General features: G+C 48.7%; 1 protein-coding gene across 3 annotated transcripts in view; it reads right to left on the minus strand.

Moving 5' to 3' along the window:
* Positions 1 to 7,643: 7,643 nt before the first annotated feature.
* Positions 7,644 to 27,069, minus strand: part of LOC117886859 (galactosylgalactosylxylosylprotein 3-beta-glucuronosyltransferase 1-like) — a 44,227-nt gene continuing 24,801 nt past the window's right edge. The window contains exons 2-7 of one of the 3 annotated variants that reach the window (XM_034788964.1): positions 25,024 to 25,227; positions 23,214 to 23,362; positions 20,019 to 20,554; positions 17,659 to 17,955; positions 16,978 to 17,085; positions 7,644 to 12,919 (exon numbers count right to left, since the gene is read on the minus strand). In XM_034788964.1, coding sequence (XP_034644855.1) covers positions 16,999 to 17,085; positions 17,659 to 17,955; positions 20,019 to 20,554; positions 23,214 to 23,325 — 1,032 coding nt within the window. In that variant the 5' untranslated portion in view covers positions 23,326 to 23,362; positions 25,024 to 25,227 and the 3' untranslated portion in view covers positions 7,644 to 12,919; positions 16,978 to 16,998. Of the gene's footprint in view, positions 12,920 to 16,977; positions 17,086 to 17,658; positions 17,956 to 20,018; positions 20,555 to 23,213; positions 23,363 to 25,023; positions 26,323 to 27,069 lie in introns of those variants that run through there. The other 2 variants (XM_034788968.1, XM_034788958.1) reach the window with 2 other exon arrangements.

The following is a 27,069-nucleotide window of genomic DNA, read 5'->3' on the forward strand; positions in this document are numbered from 1 at the left end:
AGCGCGGCGACGAGAGTGATGAGAACATGGACCCAGGATTCTATCAAACCGCGGGCCCCTGCACTTTGGAGATCATGCTGTTAATGGGGCAGGTTATAGCCGTGGAATGCCGATTCTGGGCCTGGGAAACAAGCACAGACTGATGGGACCACATAGTGTTGCAGGTGTGGGACGATTCCCAGTGGTTGCGAAACTTTCGCATGCGTAAGGGCACTTTCATGGAACTTTGTGACTTGCTTTCCCCTGCCCTGAAGCACCAGAATACCAAGATGAGAGCAACCCTCATAGTTGAGAAGCGAGTGGCAATAGCCCTGTGGAAGCTTGCAATGCCAGACAGCTACCGGTTAGTCGGGAATCAATTTGGAGTGGGCAAATCTACTGTGGGGGCTGCTGTGATCCAAGTAGCCAATGCAATCAAAGAGCTGCTGATATCAAGGGTAGTGACTCTGGGAAATGTGCAGGTCATAGTGGATGGCTTTGCTGCAATGGGATTCCCTAACTGTGGTGGGGCGATAGATGGAACCCATATCCCTGTCTTGGCACCAGAGCACCAGGGCAGCCAGTACATAAACCGCAAAGGGTACTTTTCAATGGTGCTGCAAGCACTGGTGGATCACAAGGGACGTTTCACCAACATCAGTGTGGGATGGCCGGGAAGGGTTCATGACGCTCGCGTCTTCAGGAACAGTAATCTGTTTAAACGGCTGCAGCAAGGGCCAGACCAGAAAATAACTGTTGGGGATGTTGAAATGCCTATAGTTATCCAGCCTACCCCTTAATGCCATGGCTCATGAAGCCATACGCAGGCAGCCTGGACAGTAGTCAGGAGCTGTTCAACTACAGGCTGAGCAAGTGCAGAATGATGGCAGAATGTGCATTTGGACGTTTAAAGGGTCGCTGACTCGCTCAGACCTCAGCCAAACCAATATTCCCATTGCTATTGCTGCTTGCTGTGTGCTCCACAATCTCTGTGAGAGTAAGGGGGAGACCTTTATGGCGAGGTGGGAGGCTGAGGCAAATCGCCTGGCCGCTGATTATGCGCAGCCAGACACCAGGACGATTAGAAGAGCACACCAGGAAGCGCTGCGCATCAGAGAAGCTTTGAAAACCAGTTTCATGACTGGCCAGGCCACGGTGTGAAAGTTCTGTTTTTTTCTCCTTGATGAAAACCCACCCCCTTGATTGGCTCATTCCCTGTAAGCAAACCACACTCCCCCATTCGATCACAGCTTGCTTTCAAAGGAAATAAAGTCACTATCATTTAAAAATCATGCATTCTTTATTAATTGATTATAAACATAGGGAGAGAACTGACAAGGTAGCCCGGGTGGGGTTTGGGAGGCGGATAGGAGGGAAGGAAAAGGCCACTTCGAAAGTTCAAAATAATGACAGCCTTTGGCTTGGGCTGTCCACTGGGGTGGAGTGGGCAGGTGCACGGAGCCTTCCCCCCCTGCGTTCTTACACGTCTGGGTGAGGAGGCTATGGAACATGGTGAGGGGGGAGGGCGGTTATACAGGGGCTGCAGTGGCACTCTGATCCTGCTGCCGTTCCTGAAGCTCCACCAGACGCCGGAGCATGTCCGTTTGATCACGCAGCAGCCCCAGCGTTGCAGTTTGCCATCTCTCATCTCGGGTGTCCCTCATGGCCTCACGTTCACTGGCATCTTTCCTGTACTTTGATACCGTGTCCTTCCACTCATTCAGATGAGCTCTTTCATTGCGGGTCGATTGCATGATTTCAGAAAACATGTCGTCTTGCGTGCGTTTTTTTTGCCGCCTTATCTGAGATAGCATTCGGGACAGAAGTGGGAGGCTTGAAAAATTTGCAGCTGCGGGAGGGAGGGAAAAAAGAGAGAGAAGTATTTAAAAAGATACATTTTACAGAACAATGCTTAAATTCTTTCACGGTGAACAACACTATTCACATTACATAGCACATGTGATTTCGGTACAAAGTCACATTTTGCATCTTATATTGAGTGCCTGCGGCTTTGGTGTTAGAGATCACAGACGCAGGGCTGGGCAACAGAATTCGGCTTGCATGCGGCCATGGTAAGCCATTGTCTTTCGGCTTCTGCAAACTTCATAAAAGCAGCACCCTCCTTTCCCATACCAAGCAAACCCCATTGTGTGCTGCCCAATTCTCTGGGATGATCGCTTTACCCCTCCCCCCACCACATTGCTGGTATCAGGGAAGATCCCTGCAGAAACCAAACTAACCCCCCACCATCCAATTCTCTGGGATGATTGCTTGACCCCTCCCCCACCGCGTGGCTGGTATAAGAGAAGATCCCTGCAGAAAGCAAACTAACCCCCTCCCCCACATCCAATTCTTTGGGATGATCGCTTTACCCCTCCCCACAACCGCGTGGCTGATATCAGGGAAGATCCCTGCCAGCCAAACACGAAAAGCTCAGCGCCAATGATTCCACCTCCACCCCCTGCTTGGCTAACTGCAGGGAAGGATTTCTTTTCAGCCACAGGCAAACAGGCCAGTAGGAACGGCCACCTTTGTCCACTTAATTAAATTCCTGTATTTCAACTAAGTTACCATGAACGATATCACTCTCCTGAGGATAACACAGCGAGATAAAGAACGGATGTTGCTTGAATGCCAGCAAACACCGGGACCATATGCTGCCAGGCTTTGTCATGCAATGATACCAGATTACTTGCTACTAGCATGGCGTGGTCAAGTGTCCTACCATGGAGGACGGAATAAGGCTGCACTGCCCAGAAACCTTCTGCAAAGGCTTTTGGAGTACCTCCAGGAGAGCTTCATGGAGATGTCCCTGGAGGATTTCCGCTCCATCCCCAGACACGTTAACAGACTTTTCCAGTAGCTGTACTGGCCGCGAATGCATCCCAAGTCCTCAGGGCAAATTAATCATTAAAAAACGCTTGCTTTTAAACCATGTTTTATATTTACAAAAGTACACTCACCAGAGGTTCCTACCATGGCCTCATTGTCTGGGATAATGCCTTGGGAGGGTTGGGAGGGTACTTCAGTCAAGCTGAGAAAAAGATCCTGACTGTTGGGGAGAACGGAGTGCTGTGTGCTCTCCGCAAGCTCGACGTCCTCCTCCTCATCATCATCTTCCCCGTCCGCAGACTCCTCAGGCATGGCTGAGAGTACCCCTTCCTCGGAATCCACGGTTAGAGGTGGGGTAGTGGTGGCGGCCCCCCCCTAGAATTGCATGCAGCTCAGCGTAGAAGCGGCATGTCTGTGGCTCTGACCCGGAGCAACCGTTTGCCTCCTTTGTTTTTTGATAGGCTTGTCTGAGCTCCTTAACTTTCACGTGGCACTGATGTGAGTCCCTATTGTGGCCTCTCTCCATCATGCCCTTGGAGATTTTTTCAAATGTTTTGGCATTTCGTCTTTTGGAACGTAGTTCTGCTAGCACAGAATCCTCTTCCCATATAGCGATCAGATCCAGTACCTCCCATACGGTCCATGCTGGTGCTCTTTTTTGATTCTCGGACTGCATGGTTACCTGTGCTGATGAGCTCTGCGTGGTCACCTGTGCTCTCCACGCTGGGCAAACAGGAAATGAAATTCAAAAGTTCGTGGGGCTTTTCCTGTCTACCTGGCCAGGGCATCCGAGTTCAGATTGCTGTCCAGAGCAGTCACAATGGTGCACTGTGGGATAGCTCCCGGAGGCCAATACCGTTGAATTGTGTCCACACTAACCCTAATTTGAAATGGCAATGTCAATTTTGGCTCTACTCCCCTCGTCGGGGAGGAGTACAGAAATCGATTTTAAGAACCCTTTATGTCGAAGTAAATGGCTTCGTTGTGTGGACGGGTGCAGGATTAATTTGATTTAACACTGCTAAATTCGACCTAAACTCATAGTGTAGACCAGGCCTATGTGTGAGAACAGCAGTGAGAAACACCAGCGAGAAGCTGAGAAAGAAGCAGCATAAAGCTAAGGATACAGTCATAGGAGCACTGGTAACATGACCCTGAAAAAAGGTTGAAAGCGCTCTTTTGGGCTAAGCGCTAGCTGGAAAGGGGCTTGGAACTCTGAGCTAAGAAACTGTCTCCTGTTATTTGAGTCCCTGTGTTTAAAAACAAACAAAAAAACCCAACCAAAACAGGCTTTTGTACATTCTTTGTAAATAAACATCAAAGAAATATCTGACTCATCATCCATTTCTGCTCCTAACTGTACCCCACAGGACCACAAAAACTGTCTAACTGCTTGGGTCAAAAAGGGTAACACTGTACTGTCAGGATGTTTGAGTCACCTGGACCCTTTGCCCCAAGCTCCCATTAAACCAGAAGCAAGATCCATTGTTTCCCAGCCATTTTCTCTTGAATGACTGAACCAGAATCCCTCTCCACACATCCCCCAAATAGTGAGGAAGTTTGGATTTGGGATCTGCAGCTGGGTCAGAACTTCCTGGCTCCACCCCAAGCCAAACCGCTGAGCCGGTCACCATTTCCCACTGTGAATGCTGCTTTAGAAACCTGCGATGTCTGGAAAGAAAAGTTAACTTGACTGCTTAAAAAAAGAATTAACTGGCTCCACTGAAGTGTGCTAGGGAGATGGCAGGCATTTTAAAAACGCCTGAGCTCAGCTGCAGTGGCATGGGGGGAAGGAGGAGAGAAACAATGCTAGAGTGGCTATTTAAGCACCAGGCGCAGGGCTATCTTCACAGCCAACGGTCTGTCTTTCTCATTTTCATGCAGCTGCCTGAGAAATTAAACGCCTCTGTGTGTGTGTGTGTGTGTGTCTATCTATCTATAAAATGCAGAACTTCAGCAGAGCCTGAAATTAAGTTTGTGCAAGGGACTGTGGACGTCCCAGGGGGGCTTCACTGTCCCCCTCCCTCCAAGTGTAATTTCACCTCGAACTTGACACCAGAATGAGAAAAGTACCTCACACCATTTAATGAGATTCATTCTTTTTCACTTTCTCTCTCTTTATCCTCCATGGGACCTATACCAGGCCTTGTTCCCCTGTGAAAAGCAGCACAGTGGTTTTCTGCCTTAATCCCAGGGGTGGCTAATTAATGCAGAGGCCAGGTCTGGCTCCTTAGTTAAAGGCGAGGTGGTAACTACCTCCCTGAGAGGTGTGTTCTCAGGGGATGGCCCTTGTTGCCATGCTGTCATAAGAAGGGGGTTCTGTCCATTGGCTTTTATGAGTGAGTTATGTACTTGAGGACTTCAAAAAAACTACCCCTAGGAGGATTGCCGGTGTCTAGTTTGGTTTGCTGTTCCACACAGGTGGTGTCTTTTGCAGTGAATTCTGAGTTCTGTTGGGACAGGATAGGAGGGCCATTGGTGCAGCGAGATGCAAATGGCACTGCCAGTGGGCTGGAGGGGGGGGGGCAGCTGATGCTCCCCTATAGGGATAGTGTCAGGGAGAGTGGAGGGCAGCTTTAATCCCTTCACTGTAAAAGCCCTCAGCTGCCTGACCCATGCGGTGCAATCCTCCTTTGGGGATCTTGTTTGTGGGCTGCATGTTCCACAGTGCGAAGGAGGTTTTGGCTGCCTTACACTGCTGCAATCTCCTTTTGGGGAGGATTTTCCACTTCACCAGGGTATTTGCTGCCTTCTGGCAATACAGACCCTAGAGCAGGGGTGGCCAAACTACGAGCTGCATGTGGCTCTTTTATAGCTAAAGTGCGGCTCGCAGAGCCCCCTACGTCCCCACTCTATTCTCCACCTACCAGACTGGGGTGGGGGGAGCTCAGGGCTTCTGCCCTGTGGCAGGGTGGTGGCGCTAAGAGCTTCTGCCCTGCAGGGAGGGGGTCTCAGGGCTTCAGCCCCGCGGGAGGCACTTGCCGGGGCTTGGGGCTTCAGCAGGAGTGGGCTGAAGTCCTGAGCCCTGGCAACTGAGCCCGGCTCTCGAACTTCTGAAGATTATCATATGTGGCTCAGAGGGTCAGTAAGTTTGGCCATCCTGGCGCTATAGTCATAGCTGGCAAGTCCCATGTTGCTTCTTATGTGACTTGTCTGTAGATGTGAACATGTAACATAACTAAGTGGGCCTTTGCCGGGGGGGGGGGGGGGGCAGCTCCAGCTCCCAGGCCTCCAACTCCACGGATTCTTCACTACCCCTCTCTCCCTTCCAGGCTTGGCCTTGCAGGGATGGAGAAGGGAAGGGGAAAGTGGACCCCCCCTGAGTTGCTGGGCTCTTTCTGCTCCCTCTTCCCCAATCCTGTGAGATCGGTGCCTCTGCTCCTCAAAACTCCTCTCCCTCCTGAGGGGAGGGGTGAGAACATTGCCTGCCTCCCGCAGCAGCCCTGATTGGCTGCTCTTCTCCAGGAGGCAGGGCAGTGGGGAAAGCAGCCAATCAGAGGGGACTTCTGACCCCGCCCTCCCAGGCAGGGCTGAAGTTCTCCCATGATGGCAGGCACCTCTGGATTCATCTTGAGACTGGCTGCAGCAGTGGCCAAAATCATGTTACTCCTGATGAACTCCTAGGAGTGGGCAACACTGTTATCAGTGATTATACCATTGGTTCAGGAAGCCCTCACCTTTCTGTTAAAGTAGAGCCCATATGCCACATATTAATACAGAGCTTGTCTATGTGACTATGCCCCCACCCACCTGTGATTGTGTGGAGCATCTCCTATTCATCATCAGGTGGACTCATGTGCTCTCCCATTCACCATCACTCAGCCCTCATCTTCCCACCCATTCCTGATCACACAGCCCCCACTTCCCCCAGGTGAAGGTGTTTGGGGCTCAGCGAGGGGGGGTCTAGGTGCAGAGGAGGTGGGGTTCATTTGGGTGAAGATACAGGTGGTTGGGGATCAATGGGGAGGGTGTCGGGGGGGCTCATTGGGGTGGTACAGATGCAGGGGGGGGGGGGCTTGTCAGGGTGAGGGTTTGATAGGCCTGCTTAACAGGAAGGCCCAGCTTCTGCCAATGTGATGCTGCATGCTAGGCTTCAGCTTCCCCCCTGCCTCCAATTCCCCCATCCCCTTCTCTTTCCCAGCCCATGCCCCTTCCCCTTCCCCTTCCCCACCGCTCCATCTCCTCCCCAGGCTTGGGGGGCAGGGGGGAAACTGCCAGCACAAGCTGGCGGAGTGGGGCAGGTTGGGGCTGGGTTGCTCCACTTCCTGCCGCTCAGTGATTGCAGGGTGGGCCCGACCCCACGCTCATGGGGCAGCGGGAAGTAGAGTGATCCAGACCCAGCCCGCTCCTCTCTGCTCCCCTGGCTCCTGGACTGGGGGGGGAGGGGGGAACTGCCCCCCAGCACTCACCGGCAGTGTGGCTGGGAGCCAGCGGAGCGGGCTGGGGCCAGGTCGCTCCACTTCCCACCACCTACTGAGTGCAGGGCGGGCCCGACTCCTGCTGCAGTCCCCCAGGATGCGTAGCTCAAGGGAGGATGTTTGGGGGTAAGGGGCAGAGTGGGGGTGGAACAGGGGTGGGAAGAGGCGGGGCGGGGGCAGCTTTCCTGGCCAGTTCAGCCAGCTGGGGGATCGGGCTGGCCGGGGCCCCTTCTAACTCTGGGCCCAGCGCCATGGCGCCGTAAACCCGGTACTGTTCACAACTGTACAAGCCAGACCTTCTCTCCCATTTGCAGTTGTCTTGATCCAATCCTCTGATTCACAGCTGTGGAACACTCCTGTGGAAATCACAGCAATTGCTTGCATGGAAAAGTAATATTAGGAAAGTAGTTCATGTATTTTTAACTTATTTTAATCTGATTTAGCAGGTGGAAACATTGAGGAGTATTAGAACCATGGAAAAAGCTAGCTCACCACAGACCAAGTGCTCTGTGGTCCATAGTTTGGGATTTACTGCCTTAGCATTTCTGTGCCAGTCCCGTAGGGCCTGAGATTGGCCTCCCTCCTAGAATAGTAAACCAAAACATATACAAAATGCAGTGTGCAGAAGAACTGAAGGGAGAAAGATTTCAGATGGAGAAGAACCAGGTTTTCAGCTTTTGTAAACCTTTCCTGGTCCCTCCTGTTCCACCTTGCGATTCAGAACTGACTGTCCTTACATATCCATATCCCACTCATCCACTTCCTTAATTGTATTGCCCCCTCCCTGAGTGAAGACAAACAGGCAACTCATCAGTGATGGCTTCTTAGGGGTAAGCAGCGCCAACCGTGGTTTGCATCTCTTAGTGTCTTTTTTATGGGTCACTTTAGTTTTCAATGTCACCAGCCTTAAGGACCATGCCACCTTAAGATCAGGTTGGGGTGGAGAAGCCATGATCTGAGGAATTTAGACAATGAAATCATCTTCCCCTCCATCTTATCCCTCACCCCCATCACATCTGCAGCCTCCACAGCCCTGGAGGAAGGAAACTGTATACTATCTTTCCTCCCTCATGGCTCTAGCATCAGATGAAGACTATACTCAAGAGAAGGCCCTTGGAAACCTTCTGACTTAGAACAGAGGCTCCCTCCACAGTATATTCTCTATTATAAAGTCACTGCCTTTTTGCTGGAAGGAGACAGCTGCTTGCACTGTAAGCAAGACCACAGTTCTATACTGACCATTTCACAGCATGTTTAATAATGCCCCAGTACCATTCATTATAAACAAATGACTTCCTGGCCATTCTCTCTTTCTTGTTAACATTATTTTTTGCTATTAGAACAGGAAAGGTTAATAATATTCATTGTTTGGTGACTCCAATGCATTGCAGAGAATATGAATATCAGACATTAATATTCTGCTTAAATCCAGGGGCTGTGATGCTTTTCCCACACTGTAAGTACAGCAAACCAAACCCACAGTTTCCCGTTATTCCAGTCCTGTATCCACCCTTCCCAACTCCTACTATGCATCTCAAACCTGACCTGCAGCACTCACTGCTGTCCCACTCTTGGGACCTTTCTGAAAAGCTGGCATCCTAACATGTGGCACCTCTTGCTCTTCCAGTTCTTGACCTCCTCATAGCTCTGCAAATGCACCTGAGTTCCTACTAGCACTCTCTGCTACCCTTAGTCTCCTCTATGAAGAAACAACCAGTTGTGCAGACTGATAGAATGGTCTTGTGATTACGGACCCCCAGACTGGACTGTAGCCTGATGCAATTACTGGCTCTACTACTGAGACCTATCCATGTTGGTTAGGGATGTGATTTTTGCCAACACAGCTGTTCTGGCAAAAGTTTTTTTGCTGGTGTAGCTTATTGTGCTTGGGAGACTGGTATAGGCTATCCCAGCAAAAGGATTATTTTTTTGCCATAGAAGGCCAGTCTACACTTAAAATTTAGACCAACATAGCTATGGAACTCGGGGTTCTGAAAAATCCACAACCCTGAATGCCGTAGATATGCCAGCCTAAACCTCAGTGTAGATGCAGCTAGGTCAATGGAAGAATTTACTTGGAAGTTTACTTGGTGCTACCTCAGTGCAGGGGGCTGGACTTGATGACCTCCTGAGGTCCCTTCTAGCCCTATATTTCTATGAGTCTATGATTCTATATAGAATGCGTCTGTCAACCTAGCTCCATCACTCAGGGAGGTGGTGTTCCTACAGCAACAGAAAAAACCCTTTCTTTGCGGTAGGCTGCATCTACCCTACAGAGTTACGCTGGCACTGTAGCTATGCCATTATAGTCTTTGTAGTGTAGACATGGCCAAAGCTGTGTCTACACTACAAGGATGTGCCGGCATGGCTACACTGGTTTAGGTATAACGGCAAATCTTTCAAGTGTAGACAAATTCTCAGGCCAAGTCTACACGGGGAACGCCTTGCTGGTATAGCTACACTTGTATACTATACCGGCAAAGTGCTTCTAGTGTGGACACAACTTATACTGACAAAACTGTACTTTTGCTGGTATAGCTTACTCCAGCCTCCCGAGTGAACTAAGTTATCCCAGACAAAGCACAGTTTTGCTGGCATAACTGCATCTCCCTATGGGCCTTGGTCAGCACAGCTCTGTCAGTCAGAGATCACACCTTGTCACACCCCTGACCAACACAGCTATGCCAGCAAGAAGTCTATAGTGTAGAGTTGGCCTCCGTCTCTCAGTGTCTCAGTTCCCCATATGTAAAATGGGGAAAATAATACTTTGCTTTCTCGCAGGATTTCTGTGAGAATAAAAAAATCCACCAGTGCCTGGGAGATGCTCAGTTACTATGGTGATGAGGGCCATGTAAGAACCTAGATAGAAACATTCACTAGGTACTACACTCAGAGCAACTCCATTGTTTTACTTAGGGCCCTAAGCAAGGCTTGAACCAGAGTCTACAATTCTCCTTAGTTAACGGGTTTTACTGAACAATGTCACTTCCTCTTCCCCTAGTGGAGGGGCACCCTGGCCCCATGGGAAAGTGAAAGATCTTAAATCAGCCCCTTTATTTCCTTTCTCTTGCTCGTTCATTTATACCAGAAACAAAGGAGGCAAAAAGGTCACTTTCTCTTTTTAATGCTGGTGTCAGTCTAGTGCTGGTGAAAGGAGCTATCCTATGTGATGACTGGGATTGGTGGGTTGGGCCCACCTGAATGAAAGGCCCACCCACTCAGGTGAGAGAGGGACCGCAGAGCTCAGACAATGGACAATCCTAGAGACTGACCACCTCTGGATCCAGGATAGGTACAGCATGGGCAATGGCAGAGAAAGGCTTCCCTCACGACCCCCCTGCCAATGTGCCACACCCCTGCCCTGGAAGGACTCTTTCTAGGAGCAAGTGCGGAGTTCAGTCTCCAGGGCCTATTCACTTCTTCGCCTCCAAACTGAGATGGCCAAAATGGTGGCCAGTTAGTGGACATCGACCCATTTGGGCACTGGCCAGAGACCCGCCAAACTCAAACTGAAGCCTCTCTCCGTTTCTCTATTTGCCACCCATTACATTATCTCTTGTGCCTTCTGTTCAGATATGTTTCATCTCTCTTCCGCTTTCCCTTTTACACTTGCTCCCTTCAAAGTGAGCAGTGGAAGTTTTGCTACTGACTTCCATGAGAGTGGGACAAGGCCCATCTCTACTCCTCAGATATTTTTAGTGGTCCTTTTCTCAGGAGCTTCCCAGAATTCTATGGTGGGCATGTTCTGACTGGGGCAAGCACTTGCACACATTCGGTCCAGGCTACGACTGCTGGAAGAGTGGGAAAACTTGACACACTCTTAAGGCTGCCTGCCCCTCTCACATAAAGCATCTTTCTTTCCCTTATAATTTATTCCCCTTATTACTGTGCTTCTGATTATTTTGCTGATTAAAGACCTCAGTTAAAAAAAATAAGAAATATGATATTTCAGCAGTGAATGCAAGATCTGCCATTCCTCAGTGAGATCTAGAAGAGTGTGGGATAACAGGGGAGGAAAAAATCTCTTTCATAACCATGTTAGATGAGCCAGGTTAAAAACCAGGAAATAGGCAGAAAAGGACCATAATTTAAATAAGCCAACAAATAGATAAATTGCCTGCCTGCCCAAATTTTTTGGGGGTGGCTCAGTTACTCATAACATGTCCTGCTCCAATTCCCCCAGCCATGAAAAGCTTCAACGCATTTTGAAAGCCTGGGGCTTTGTTTTTTTATGGCGTGAGGGAAAATTGTTTCCAAGGTGTGATGAAAGGGCATTTTTAGGATTGTTCAAGGACTCTTCCTGTAGAAATCTGAGTAACAACCTCCCTCCCACACACTCACTGTACAAACACTTGTGCTTTAAATCCTGTTCAGCCTCCGTTCCTATTGCCTTCTCTTTCTTTGAATTCTATCCAGGCTACCTGTGTCCTGCCCCACCAGGGGAATGAGGCTTGCTCCAGACTGGACACAGTCCTTTCTCTGCTCACGCCGGCATTCTTCTCAAAGTTCAGTCTTGTCACTTTCACTGCTGTTTAGTTGCCATTTACTGTCTCCTCACTTCCAGTTCCTCAAGGTTTGTTTCTTGATGGTGATGTTCTCTGTCCCACTGATCTTCCTCACAGAGGGTGATCAGAGACTTATGGTTCTTCACTGTCCATTCCCCTCCACTTCTTAGAGATCTGGTTCTAGACTGGAGTTTAGAGAAGAATTCCATATATACAATCCAAGACTTTTTATCAACTCAAATGCTTCATGCTAGTGCAACAAGGATTCCAGGGCTGGGGACAGGGCTTTAAAGTCCATCCAGGCACTGTCCCCTGCTTTCCAGTGTCGGAGAGAACACACAGCAAGACAGCCTATGAGGCACAGGAGCTGTGAGGTCCTACCTCTCCCTGGCATGGGAGAAGGTGTTTATCCAAAGAACTCAGCACATGAAGATTTGACACTGTGTGGCCCCAGTTTCCAAACACGGAGCCCAGTTCTCTGTTGAGGTTCTCAAATCAGCACCTAGGCACCCAATTCCTTAGAGGAGATGCCTAAGTGCCTCCTTGAGCTCTGAAATGTAGAATTAAGTACTCTCACTTAGACCCCTGCCCCAGTGTGTGTAATGGACAAGAGTGTCTCAGACAGACAGCCCTGCCAAGCATTGCGTCTTCAGAGGGACACCCCTCAGGTTGGATTTGCTTTCACACGGTTTTGAAAACAACCCTGTCTTATGCTGGTGGATTTCCCCTTGTGCTTTCACGAGATCTCCCTCCTCCGAATCCTCAAAGCCTTGCGGAAGCTCAAATTTCATGTCCTCGCTGGGGGACCCAGGATACACACTAAGTGTTCTGTCCACTGGACAGCCCGGATGCTATTGCTTCAGCCCAAAGATGGCACAGTGGGGATTTTAGATTGTTTCTGATGAAGTTGCCTTCCAACAAGTGATTGAAAACACAGGACCCAGGAGACCTCTTGCAGCCAGGGATTGGTGGCCAGTGCATAAAGTCAAAGCTGAAATTCTGTATGGTCATGGGGTACCGCACGAGCCCTGACCTGGTTTTTACTGACTTTGGGGCGGTGGGGGTGTTGGTAGACATGGCCACAACCCGGGCACTCCTCCAAGGTTTCAACAAAGTGCTGAGCAAAGCTGGTGAGGTGGGAGGCTGCTGTTGACACATCTCAGGAGTAAACTCTCCCCTGTACCCCTGCAGAACCAAACAAAAAATGGAGTAAGAAAGGTATGGATGCAGACAAAATGCCTCGAGACTGCATCCCACACACTGTATCAGGAGACCCAGGATGTTTCCTCGGCTCAGTTCAACACTTTCTATCCCAATTTATTGGGATAGAAAGAGGGACAGTGGTTGTATTCTTTAAACATGTTATAGCCTGGGACAAGTCCCAGGGTTGGAGGGCATGGTTGGGTACCCTTTATGCTACAAAGTGCCATAACTGAGTCAAGGGGCAATTGTATTGTCACTGGGTTCTTTGACATGGCTGTAACTCAAGCGTGGATGGGTGTTAGCCAGGGTTAAATCACAGTTCTCTAAAGCAGCACTATCATTTTTTTTCCTGTCCACACAGGCAAGAAGAAGCCATATAACAAGGATACCGTGTAACACTGTACTTAAGCATGGTTATTTTATATAGCATGTGAAGTGTTGACTCTAATCAATACACAGGCCCAGAAGAGAGACGGATGATATAAAATGTAACGGTAGATTAGACAGAACACCTGAGCAGTTCTCACACACATGCCTGCTGCAAAGAAAAAAAAAAGAGGTTTGTGTTCTCTTTTGTTCCTTTATGATGCAAGAAGGGGGCCTAAAGGGTTGGTAAAACAGAATAATGTTTTCCCCCTTCCCTGTTTTTTTTTTTTTTTTTTTTTTAATAATAGAAGGACGGCATCCCTGTTTTTTTCTGGAGGACTTATTGGGGGTCTCAGAAATGTGGCTTGTGAGCTTTCTTAAGCTCTTAATTCACAGGGCAGGGGAACTGCATGTTTAACAGAGAGTGCTTTTCTCTGAAGTGTGTTTGTAAATAGGTATTTATTAGTAATCATATAATATACAGCTCGCTCATATGCTGATTTTCATCACTAGATCTCAAAGTATTAACCCACACAATTTTTTAAAAAGCCTTTTAAGGAGGCTGAATGATAACCACTTCTCCTCTCAACTAATCACATAGGGTGAGATTCGATGTTTTGCCTCTTAGAGGTCCAATCCAGACCTTGTAGCCTAGGAGGAGGAAGTGCCATGGTGGCATTAAGCCATCGTTGAGTGTTCCTTATCTAGAGCTGCTCTGGGGCCCCTAATTTAGATAACCCTAGGAACTTCCCCCATCTCTGACCCACCCCTCCTATCCCCAGCCCTCCCCAGCACACCCCCAGTGCCAAGGTTTGCAGGTGGACCTCAAAGAACAGCCTTATAGCTGTCTTCTGCAGTGCCTGCACTGAGAGAATCCGTCACGGGCCAGGTATGGGTTTTTTAGGGCCCCTTTATGTCATTCCTGTCCTTTTGCCTAGCATAAAGGGGTTGGAGTGGGGGCTGAGGACCTCACTAATGGTCCTTAATCCTACCAGTTCTTCAGTCCTCCATAGAGTACACCAAGGTGAGCAAAATCAGAATTTCTAGTGCAGAAACTAGCAGAAACTTTTTAAACTTCCAGGCCTTTTTTTATCCCTCATAAACAAGGAAGACAAAGACATGGGTATAATTGTTTTGCCCTTTTTATGTCCCTTTTAACATGGATAATACGGTGTTCTCTCACAGATTCACACCACACTGCACTCATTTGGCGAGGCACCATCAATGGTACGGGGGCATATGATAAGGAGGAAGTAGATGGTATTCATGGCTGTACCTGCTGAAGTGAGGTCTACATGACTCGTATGTCACCTTGCACTGTGCCTGTGGTATCCAAGAGAAGTGCACCCCGCTGCAGCCTGTGCCAGGAAGCCTTGCAAATAGTCTGACAGGGAGCTAATCAAGTGTTGAATCCAGCAGCAAGCAGTGTCTACCTGGGTCCTTATTCCCAGGATCTAAGCTATCACAGTGAAGGGAAGGGAGACTTCCGAGAGGCACTGGACCCTGCCGGAGAGATCCAACCCATACCAGGGACAAATCCCCAGGCGAGAGACACCACATGTTTACTAAAAGACAAAAATATGCCCAGTACTACAGCTGCAGAAGCCTGAATCAAATGAGGGAGAAATATTTTACCTTTGTCTTCTCCACACCCGACTCTACAAACTTGAGTCTAGGTACGCTCTGAAACACAACAGGTCTGATATCAGGGACAGTGACAAAAAACGCAAATGGGGATCTCAGATGTTTAGCACAGTCACCACTGATGGTGCTGGGTTAAAATTTTAAGTGGAGGCACTGCAGCGTGGTCTGGCTCTCGATGTACTTCCCAATGCAGTCTCCCTTGCCTAAGGCTGCTGGGCTTTTCAATGAAGTGTCTTCATGCCAAATATCTGCTGCTTTGGAGATCCCTACTGGAATGGGGGTTACACACAGCCTGGAATATTGGAGCAGTTGCCCTTGAATGGACCCTGAAGATGTTGAGTCCATTTCACTGTTGGTGTAAGTGGGCACTGAAGTCAACTGCCCCTGTTGGCACCAGCTGAGAATCTGGCCTACATGAGCTAGATAGGACAGTCACAGAAAGGGACAAAACTCTTTCCAGTAGTGAAGCCACTGGCGGTGCATGAATATCTCAGCCCTATCTGGGTTGCAGATTGTTTCTTATAACAAATTATCTGCAGGAAACCATCCCTCAGATAGTATGTGGCACGGGCATGGCATTTGTTATAGAGGACTCAGTGCCTGATCAGGGATAAAATGAGAGAGGGAGAGAGCAGCATACAGAAGAGAAAGAGTGTCCCTTTTGGTGCACAATAGTGGAGAAAGGTATAACCTACATGACCGCCATCCATAATGGAGTACGCTGCACAACAGAATATGTAGCCAGAACAGTACCTATCAGTCTGTTTATATAGGGGAGAGGGAGTTCTATGGCTGCCCATGACCATGAGATCTCAGTGTCTTCCGTGACAAGTGAGTGACAAGCACCATTTCAGCTGATACACCAGGGACTGAACTAGGGACCCCCACAGCTAAACACAACAGTCTCTACAGCTTGAGCTAGAGCCAGCTAAAGAAGCCCCAGTCCTCTGCGTCTCGGGCCCAGAGAGGGACCTGTAACACACTGACCGCCGAGGGGTTACAGATGCACAGCTCTGGTGTACGCTGCTGCTGCGCGCAAAAGCTGAGTTTTTACTCTTCATTTTCCAGTGGTTCAGCAATGGTGGGAGTGATGGTGTGGACAGGGCTCGAGGCAGCCTTGGCATTATCAGCACTAGTTCAAAGCAGGTCTAGATGACACAGTGATTAAGACACTGGCAGCTACCAACTTCTTGCCTACGCTAGAGCTGCCATTATTGTTACCACTGATAGAGCTGAACTGGGGGGTGAGGGGGCTGTTTTTGACAAAGAAACCTAGTGTAGACAAAAACTAGGGGACAACACTGCTGACAAAGGGAGCACATGCACATGGTCTCAAGGCACTCAGCATACTGCTTCTTGCAACAGATGTGTGCCATGGCAGAAAGTGTGGTGTCAAATAAAGCAGCTTGACAGAAGAGGTCTCTGCAATGATCAGGGGGGAGAAAATCCTCTCTTGTAGGCTGCAGTGAGGTTATGTAGCCCTCCTGTGACTGTAGTCCTTGGGTTCTAGCAACCCCTCACAGTTGCCGTGCATTGGCAGGACATTGGCCACTGGACCCTGCAATTGATGAAAATCTCACAAGCTCAGCTGGATTTGAAGGTTTTTTTCTGCTGTAACCGTGGAAATCTTGCCAGATCAGTCATGTCATAAGAATTGGGTCACATCAGAATCAAAACCAGAACCAGAAAAACCCTTCTGGATTTGGTTTTGACATGGAACCAAAACCTCAGGGACAGATATTGATCCATGAATTCAAACCCCAGGCCACCAGAAATCCAAAGCGTGTTGGGAAATTTTGGTGTTTGTCACATTAGTCCCTTCCAGTAACCACCAGCAGTCACTGGAACTACGTTCAGCAGCAAGAGCAAACCACTGAGGTCATTCAGTCATTGTCGATAGTACCATTCTCAAAAGATCAAATAAGAGACCGGTCTGGGGCCGGTGTGTCTGTGGACTAGGCTGCACTTAGATGTTTACAGAGAGATATTAACAAGAACAGTACAAAGGTCAAAGGCACAGGGATACTCACAGCCTGGGTCTGTCTCTCCTTTTACACCTCCATCCTTAGGTCCGAAAATCCATGTTTGCCTTCATTAGCTAGCATTGGCCTCTCGGTCCTGGTGTGCCAGACCAAAACCTACAGAGAAACACACAGAGAGTTCACAGGTGGTTTGGATTCCATGGATAAATCAAGACCAGCAATCCCAGTGTGTTAGTTCCTGAACCGTTAGGGCTCCAAAATATGTTAGGTGTCTGAATGAAAGCGACGTCAGAGTTTATTAGAGCTCTTATACCCAACAAATTAATATGCACATAAATGAAACAAACAATAACAATGAAGAGAGATGAGCCTGACACCAGATCAACCTTCCGCTACAAACCCTGGAATTGGGGAGGGAATCAGGATCTGAATTCTGCAGCTGGGACCCACCTCTAATACTATAATTATAATGCATAATAACCATAATGCCTCTTTGGACTCATACGGTTTTTCATCTGCAAAGCACTTCACAGATATTAACTGATCTGCCTAACTATTGTTCTGTGCTAATGTGCTTTGGTGTAAGGTCAGGTGCAATGGAGAATGGGAAGGACCGTGACAGGGGGAGCAGGGGCCTGAAATGCTGGGGTGGAGGGAGGGAGTATATCGGAGGTTTAATGTAGACCCCAGAAGGGGGAGCTGTGCTTTGAAATCCCTTGTCATGCTGACCTTTGTGCAGTTGGCTGCTTTGGGCTCCAGTCCATCCATAGTCACCAAATCCTTCAGCAAGCTGCTTTCTTGGTAGCCTCCTTTAATTCCCTCCAGCTTGAAAGTGGCTTGAGGCCTCTCCAAGATCAGTCTGATGCTGACTGCAAATCCAGCCATGTCAATAGCAAAGGGCCGGTTAGGGTCAAAAACCACCTTCCAGCCCACCACTTTCCCCGCTGGGCTCACTATGGGAGACTCGTACCTCAGACCCCCAGCGAAGGCCACTGGCCATACGGATACCCTCCTCGTATAGCGCATCTGTGTGCCAGAGAGAAGCAGTGCAGTGAAAGGTTCAATGCTGTCATTTCACCCCCACCTCCCTATGTATACCATGCCCCTACTGCTCTATCCCCCTTTGACTCCTTTCCCCCAGCATCACCTGCGCGAGCCACCCTGCTTTAACTCCTTGTATCCTTCTCCTTTTCATTCTTTGCCTCCTCTCTTCTTACTTCCACCCTCCAGAATACCCCAGGCTTTCCCCCATCCTTTCCTGTCCACCTCATCCTTATGATCACCCCCACTCCTCCTGCCCACTAAAGTGCTTTGTTGACTTTGTATTTGTACCTTCTCAACACCCTGCTCTGATGCTCACATGCCCACCTTCCCATCCCCCAGCCCCTTCTTCACAACGCTGAAATCAAAGCAACCCCATTCTCATCACCCTACCTTCCCATTGCCCCCACTCACCCTCACTCCCATTCATCCCCTTCATCATCCCATCACTAAGAGGTAAATCTCTCCTTATTCACGACCACAGCAGCAATCTCACTTTCTTCCGTTTTATGGACACTTGGTATCCACCACCTGTGTCTTCCTATGCAACCAAATGGCTCTTGGAAGGATACTCTGTCCACCAACACTATGGGCCAGGGAGGTGATATGCAATGCCCTGGAGGTCTGAGGTCACTTTTACTTCCCTCTCCTCCTCTTCCTTCCAATCATTCTCCTCCGCTCAACACCTGACTGTTCCACCGCCCTTTAACCTCCAATCATCTGCCATCTACTGTCCCCCAGAGACAGAGGGAGAAAGACAGAGTCCTACCATCCTCCCAGAATGTTCAGATCCTCTCTAACCTCTTATTGGCCTTGTGTTGATTGTTCCTTAGAAACATGAATATTCCCAGTGCTGTTAAACCACCTAACCCTGACCAGATTCCTACTAATCATTCCAACTGACTCCACCCTATGACTGACTTAAGCAGTCTCCACAGCCAGCCACCCTCTTCTGACACTCCCTTGCCCTCATCCCCAGCAACCTTCTCTATGCTCTCACCCGTACCGTCCATGGCCACCTCCTAGAAGTGTGTGGGGCTCCCTAAGAGTGCCCACAGGGGATGCAGGAAAGGATGAACTAATGAAGGATGATGAGGCTTCTTGTCCTCCTCAAGGAGACCAAAATAACTTTTGAGGATTGGAAACGGGGTCTATAGGATAACTTGGGCACGTGTGTTTCGGGTGGTGCCCTATGCTTTGGTGAACCTTACTGGATGATCATCCCCTTGAGTTTGCAATATACTGGAAAACTCAGAGCAATTGGCTTTCCCATAAAATTTCTGGTTTGGCTTCCTGCTTCTAGCTGGGCTGGAAATACCATGAGAATAGCCCTTTCTCATTGCATGCTTGTTCTTCTTCTCCTAGCTGGGGCCCAGAATATAGTGGAACGAGGAAAGGGAAACAATGGGGGATTGGAAAGTTGAACAAACTTTTTCCAACCTCCATAAAGTGCTCAAGGGCAGGTTTGAGTTTTGAGTGAAGTTTTTGTTTGGGGCTTGTTTAAACCAACTCAGTTCACCCTGACCCTCCACTGGTCTACAGCATTCCCTCTACAACACCTCCCAGAACAGACTTTGTAAGAGGAGCCTTTCACCATGGGCACAAAGGCTTAGCACCATGTCCTGGCACCAGCATGGTCATGTGACTTAGCAGGGGCTAAAGAGGGATGGAATTGTCCATGCAGATCACAGAGCAGCTGTGGAGTTGCCCTGTATCTGCATCCCATGGCTGGAGCACTCCTTCCTCACTGGGAAAAAATGGCAGGTACATTTGCAAAGCTATCAGCTCTCTGGCCTCACTTGCCCTGTACCCAACCACCTTGCATGTGAAGGCAGAGGGAGCCCTGGTGGAGCAGAGCTCCATGGCACACACTGATGTGGAGCCCTTGACTGGGGCTACCAAATCCTCCTCCCTCTTGGTGCAGGAGAACTACGCTAGTACCACTGGGTTGGGGTCCTTTGTAACTGCAGAACACAGGGCAGGATCTAGTCTTTATGGGCGACAGCTACATTTTGTTCTTCTCTTTCATGAAGCGCAATGGCTCCTACCTCCTCGAAGAGCTCCAGGCTGTAGGTGTTATCATCATCAGCAAAGTACACAACCCCTTCTGGTGGCTGTGTGTTGTTGAAGCTGTCTCTTAGCCAGTGCAGCCCCAGGTTCCTCTGCAGTGTCCCCCTTGGCTTGTGGGATGGGATCCAGGGTCCGCTCATCTTCAGACTTTGCGGGCTCTCCACATTCAGGTGGGTGAAATTGAGCCCCGCCTTCTCCAGCAGGTTGGACACCAGGTTGGTCCTCCGGGGTGAGTCCTCCACCACCACCCAGTGCAGGTTCTGCACATGTAGGAAGGTGTTGGCTAGCCGGGTCAGCTCAGCCTTCTGCACCGGCCTGGTGTAGGTGGGCGTGATTACAAAGATGGTCGGGAGAGTGTTCGACCAGGGAGGAGGCCGGGAATACACATAGTTCTGGATGACTTTTGGAACCACCCCCGAGGCTTGCTGCCAGCTGCATGATGGGAGCCCTTCTTCCCGCAACGGGGATGTACCATTGAAGCGAGCTTTAGCTGTTGCATTTTCATCTGTCTCTTCTGAGGCAAAAAGAAGATGGAAGTTAGGGACTAAAACACAGCCTGATCACCGCTACATTAGGTGACATTTGATAACTATCTATGATCTATCTGGGGCAAGAGCCCTGGGTCTACAACATTTTCATTCTGCATTTTCACTTCATAAGAGAATGATCCTTTCATAGGCCCATTTCTCCCCTCACACTGTTTGGTTCTCAAGAGGTTTCACCCTGCAGATTACTTGTGGTCCATGGAGAATAGATTGAGAACTACACAGGTGGGACCTTTTTGAATGTGTGAATGGTAGGACATGAGCTCCTCCTGACCTAGCCTGTTCAGGGCTGGAAGATGTGCCAAATGTCAGCGGAAAGGAAATTTTGCCTAGACTTCACTTGTGGCGCTGATGGTACAAGGTAAGAGTAATCTCTTTACAGGCAATCTACAGCCAACAAACACGAAGCGTGTTAGATATGTCAGAACTGTGCTAAACTTACATTCCTAAAGCTGAAATAATTTGTATAGGGGCTGGGTCGTGAACCAAACTCTTGGGTCTGAACAACCCTGAGGTTCAGGGAAATGTGCCATAAAGCAGAGTTTCTGCAGCTTTATCATATTGCGCATCACTTCTTCAGATGGAGAGATTCTCAGCCGTGCCTCCCCTCCCAACCTCTGAAACTACAGCAACCATATTGCTTGGTTACTTGAAAACCCTGCATCCGCTCTAGTGAAGAGACTACATGGAAATAAACAGCTTTAATGTGATGAATGTGTCACCCTGTTTTGTAACTGTGCTCTTTGTTTCTCCACCCTGATTTAAAATTCATTAGGTCTTTGGAAAGAGGAAACTCTAAATGAGTCTCAGGCAGGGTACAGCAGTGGAGGAGGTCACTGCAGCAGGTTGAAAAATGGAAAATCATTTTTGTAAACGATTTAAAAAAATTCCGAAGTCATTTCCTTCTGCAGTTTTCGAAAGGGAAAGATGATAAATGTTTGTGCCATACACCCGGGGTACAATCTGGAATTGCGGTGCTATTTTGAGGTACAGAGGGTCACAATGTGTATTGGAAATTTTTCATTAAAATGCATTTTTTTGTTTTTCATTTTTCTCCCTTTCTCCCCTCCCGACTCCTGACATTTTACTTTTGAAAAAAGAGAGGGGGAAAGGACAAAAGGGGGAGAGGAAAAAACAACGTTAAACAGAAAAACAACCAAAAAGTTAATTTTCCAAAAAATTAATTCAAATTTCCAAATTAGAAAAAAGGCCATGTTTTGTTAAAAAATGTGGTGGTTGAAAAATTCAGATAGGATCTACAAGCCACTGCAATCTATGCCCTCTCAGTGTGGTGCTCTGTCCTCCTCTAGTGATGGCTAAGCCATCTATCAATGAGTCTGCCAGAGCATTGACTCTTAGCCCAAGCAGTAGAGGTTCATGCACTAAGATCCAGAGGTCACAAATTCAGTCCCAGCTGCCGATGACCCGTCCAGGGATGCTGACGTTACAAGTGGGGTTACATAATGTTATTGGTTGATGGCTGACACGTCTCTCTATGACTGAATCAGCCCTGTGGCCTAGATGGAAAAGCTCTGTGGCCCACCCATGCATTGCAGAGCGGTGTGAGAACTGGAGCTCCACTGTGGTTGTTACCTCTGTGCTGAGTGATAGCACACTTTGGAGCTTTGCAGTGGGCCATCTTTTGTTTGGAAGAGGAAATCCGGGACACAGACTCCAGCTATTTCCTGTTAGTCTATCTTTATTCACAAAATGGACCCCAGTCCTGTTTACTTTGAACAGAAATGCCAAAAACAACAGCAAACTGCACACAAGCAACTCCATTTGCAGAAACCAGCCAAGTCAACACTATGTCCCATTCCGTAACCAGAAAGCAGCTGTCTCTCTTGCCCATAGCCCCTTACCCATAGCCCTACCTTCAGCCTGCGGGCTGATCCTGAGTCCTGCCTGCTCCCTGTATTTTACCTGGCATGCCCCTTAGCTCAAAGTTACATAGCAAGACTGTATGAAGTCCATTATTCTCAATACTAAGCATGGGCTAGTTCAGTTGGGACTGGGTGTTAACTTTCTCAGATTTGTTTCCTAAATTATCCCACCAGTTCAACACCATTGGTTGTAGCAAAGAAGGGGATTAATAGCATAGTCAGGACTCCAGGTACGTGTTTAAAGCCTCATGCCATCTAACTCTGCTTAGAGCAGGGCTACATGATACAACGCCAAAACATCAGCAGCTTCTCCTATGGTGGGAGGGTTTACAGAAAAATTCTACTGTAGACTAGTTGCTCTGCTGCACAAAAGAATTCCTCAAGCAGACTGGCCCAGATCCCCAAAGGTATTTAGGCACCTAGAGCCCACTGAAATCAATGGGACTTACGTGCCTAAAAACCTTAGAGGATCTGGGCCATTCAGCCATAGTGTCTAGCATGGGCTTCTCTTTGAGACTTCCTGCAAACAACGGAGAGTGTTCTTAAGGACTGCCTGCCTGATTGCGGAAGTCAGTCCCTGAGGGGTCCTTTGGGCAAGTTTCTCTTTGTTTCACCCTTTCTGTGAAGCGTTTCCTATCAAGTGCTCACATCAATAATTCCTTGCATGCATTTCAGGAACACCCTGGCTGCGACACTGTTATGATCAAACCGTAACCGTGTGAAGAGCAGAGTCGCTTGCACTTACTTCTCAGCAGGATGAGGTAGCGGGTGGCTGGGTACTGATGCCACAAGGTTAGAAGAAGAGCCCATGGCAAAACGATCAGGAGTGTGGTCAGAAGGTTACGTCTCCTTAGCATGCTGCAAAGAGCTTCCAACGCCCAGGCATCTCCCTACCTTTCAGAACAGAGTATGGAGTAAGCTACCTGGTACTTGTACAGAGAGTGACAGATACCAGCAAAGGCTAGCTCAGTGCTAACAGACTAGGTCCAGCTCACCTAGGGTTGGATCCTGAACGGTGCCGAGCACTCTGGCCTTGATCCAGCAATGCATTTAAGCCCATGTTTAAATTTAAGCATGTGACTGGTCTCATCACTCTCCAGAACTGAGCCATTAAGGTATTTTATCTGCCTGCCACAACTGGTTCAAATACTAGAGTGCATGCTTCCATGTAATTTTTTTAAAGAACAAGTTTCTAGCCTTGATGGTTGTGAAGAATACCTCTCAAATGTGAATTTAGGATACCCAATGCACAGTTGTGTGCCTTCCTGAATCTGCAGGCAATCTGAAACAACAGCCCGAAGAGAGCTGTTAGTGAACCCATTCATCCCAAGGGGGTAACTTCTAAGCTCTATAGTGACACTTCAGCTAGTTGAAAATTTGACTCTTGAGGTACCGAATTTGTAGCATTACTGCTGTTGTGCGTCAGACCTGAATAACTGCAGAGCAAATGGACAAAGGATGGATACAGCAATGGGCTGAAGGATGCCTACTATTCTTTTTTCTAATTTAATTTTAATTCAGCTTCCTTATACATATTAATTCTAATATAGGCTTTACAGTCACATTCTGTTTTTTGCACAGGTCCCCTGCCTCATTCAACGCACAGCAAAGATGGTGTTCACCGCTAGGGTAGTTAATCAATGTATCTTTTTATCCCCCTCAATCATTGTCTGGCCCCTGCATTATATATGACACATCATCCAAACCATGCACTACATATGGAATTATTAATCTCCTCGTGGAGTTTTCTATGGCTCTCATCACCATGGAATCTGAGTGCTTCACAGGTATTAATTAATTTACCTTTAAAACATCCCTATGAAAGGAGGGGAACTGAGGCACAGAGTCATTAAAGCCCACATTTTCAGGACGGGCCACTAATTTAGGGTGCTTCATTCATTGGGTGTCCAACTTGAGACATCTTGGGCCTGAATTTTCACAATTGCTGAGCACCTACCAAAGGTGCTGGAACCAGCAGTGCGGAGGATGCTGCTGCACCCCGACTGGAAGCAGTTTCCATTATATACAGGGTTTATAGTTTGGTTCGATGGCTCTCAGCACCCTCACTTTATAAATTGTTCCAGCGCCCCTGACAGCTACAGCTACTGTTGACTTCAATATGGATTGTGAGTGATCCACACTTCTGAAAATCAGGTCCTAGGGTTCTCAGGTTGGGCAGCCAATTAACAAAGTATCCAAAATTAGTGGCCACTTCTGAAAACATTGATGGAAGTGACTTGCTCGCCATCACACAGAAAGTCCATGGCGGAAACAAGAACACAATTCAGATGCCAATTTTGGGTCATAACCAAAGACCATCCTTTTTCTTCCAGAAGTCCCCAGCCTCATTTACCATATAACTTCCAGCATCTCCTTTCCGTTCTATGGATGCAGAAGCTCCCAGTCCCATTATTAAATGAGCAGCCTGTGCCATGCCACAGGCAGCAAAAGCCAAGCATAGTAATGGAGATTTAATCTTTCTGCAGCACCGCAATCCATGTTCACACACTGAGTTGCACAGCAACAACACTGCCTGTTGTCAGCTGAGGACTCACCACTGTCGTTGTCAGCAGAGTGCCTCACTGTTGACTGGTTTTGAGACCAGCGTGTGCCAGACTTTGCTCCCCTTGTTCTCCTGAGGCTGGTTCCTCGGGGAGTCTTCTCAGGTGCTGAGCGCATGTATTGAGCCCTTCCCAGTGGGCCTCTTCCCGCATGCCTATCTACCAGACAGTGGCTGCACCAGTGCTCCCCCTGGAGGCCTAAAGGAATAAAATTTTCATTAGCCACAAAGACTGAGGTTTCGCCTGTGCAATAAAAGCAGCGACTGTGACCATGCTTCCTGAGAACCATAGAGCTGCTGCTACCAGCTTGGCCCCTGAACTCCCAACACTCCCAGCTCCCCTTCCTGCTCTTCCAGGTAAAGAGCCTGTGGAGGGGCAGTGCCCTGATACCAGTATGGTGGGAGAGAGGGAGCTTAGCACATTAGCTGAGTGACCCGAGTGCGAGTCCCTTCTCTACCACAGATTTCTTGTGTGACCCTGGGCAAGTCACTCAGTCTCTCTGTGCCTCAGTTCCCCATGTTTGAAATGGGGATAATGGCTCTTCCCTAGCTCACACGGGTAGTGTGAGGATAAATATATTACAGGCTGCAAGGCACTGTGCTACTACAGTAACGGGTCCATGTAAGCACCAGAGATAGATAGCAGGGGGCATGACAGTAAGTGTAGGTTTGAGTCCTCCTGGGACCAAGACTTTAACCTTTTCATTACTTTTATATTATTGTGATTATTATTATTATTAATGATTAATAATAATAAATAACAATAAATAACTCCCACACAGAGGTGAGATGGGAGTTGTTTCCCTTCCTCACATTATGAAGCAGGTGGTCTCAGATATGTGGGGTAGGAGGCAGGAGCTCAGGGGCCAACCTAACAGGGACACCGCTACATCCACGGCTGGCCCCTTTGTGTTTTGTGGAGCGCTGATAGCAAGTACAGCATTGTGTGGCTATAAAGGAAGACAGTGTAACTTACTGGCTCAGTATATGTGACCAGGCTGCCTTCTAGCGGCTGGGTCTTAAGAAAGGATAAGGGACCTAACGGAAGTGCCAGCCAAGAGACTTCTCTCTTTACTCAAATGGCAGAGTCCTATGTGTCTGGGGAGGAAGGTCAAACTTGGACACAGCCTGGAGTCAGTCTGGTTGATGTTCAACGTACCTGTATATATGAAGATTTCTCACAATGATCCCTGCCCCTAGGTTTTTGGAATCTGTCACAGGCTTATCATATTTACAGCATAGAGCAGCTTCCCTGACCAGGAACACCGCCAGCTTTTCTGCCGCCCTAGGCGGTGGAAGGTCCCGCCCCAAAATGCCGCCCCCCACAGAGATGGCAGAAGGTCCCACCGCTGAAATACCGCCGCGGTCGCCGCCCCCCAAATTGTAGTGCCCTAGGCGACCGCCTAGGTCGCCTAATGGGTTGCGCCGGCCCTGTCCCTGACACTAGGAACCATGAAAATAGAGGCAGTCACAAAAGAAATTCAAGCCCTAAAAACGGAACAAGGGTTCTGAGTTCTCTAGTTACACCTGTAGGCATCTAGCTCTCCCTTGGCCTGTTCTCGGGTGCAGGGCCGGCTTTAGCAAGTGCGGGGCCCGATTTGCGGGGCTTGTACTCGCCGGGCGGCGCTCCGAGTCTTCGGCAGCACTTCGGATTGCCGCGCTCTGGCTGGGAGAGGGGGGTCGCGGGACTTTCCCTTTCCTTCATTTTCTCCATTTCTCTCTGTTTCATTCACTTCCTGTGGTGGGGCGGCTGCCCCACACAGGCAGGAGAAGGACTAAGGCAGCCTTGGAGAGACTGCGCAGAACCCAGCCAATCAGAAAGGGCTCATTGGGAGAGCCAATCAAGAGAAGGCTTGCTGGAGCAGCTCATATATAAAGGGCTGCTCAGCAGAGGAAGGGTAATCTTTCCCTGAAGGGCAAAGGGGAAGGAATACTGGAGATAGCGTAGCAACAGGGGAAACTCTTGGCTGACCATGGCCAGACTGAGGCCCTGAAGCAAGGGCAGGGAAGGTGCTAGGGCTATGGGGGAAGTGGCCTCGGG

Source organism: Trachemys scripta, chromosome 1 (assembly GCF_013100865.1).
Source record: "Trachemys scripta elegans isolate TJP31775 chromosome 1, CAS_Tse_1.0, whole genome shotgun sequence".
Taxonomy (NCBI): domain Eukaryota; kingdom Metazoa; phylum Chordata; order Testudines; family Emydidae; genus Trachemys; species Trachemys scripta.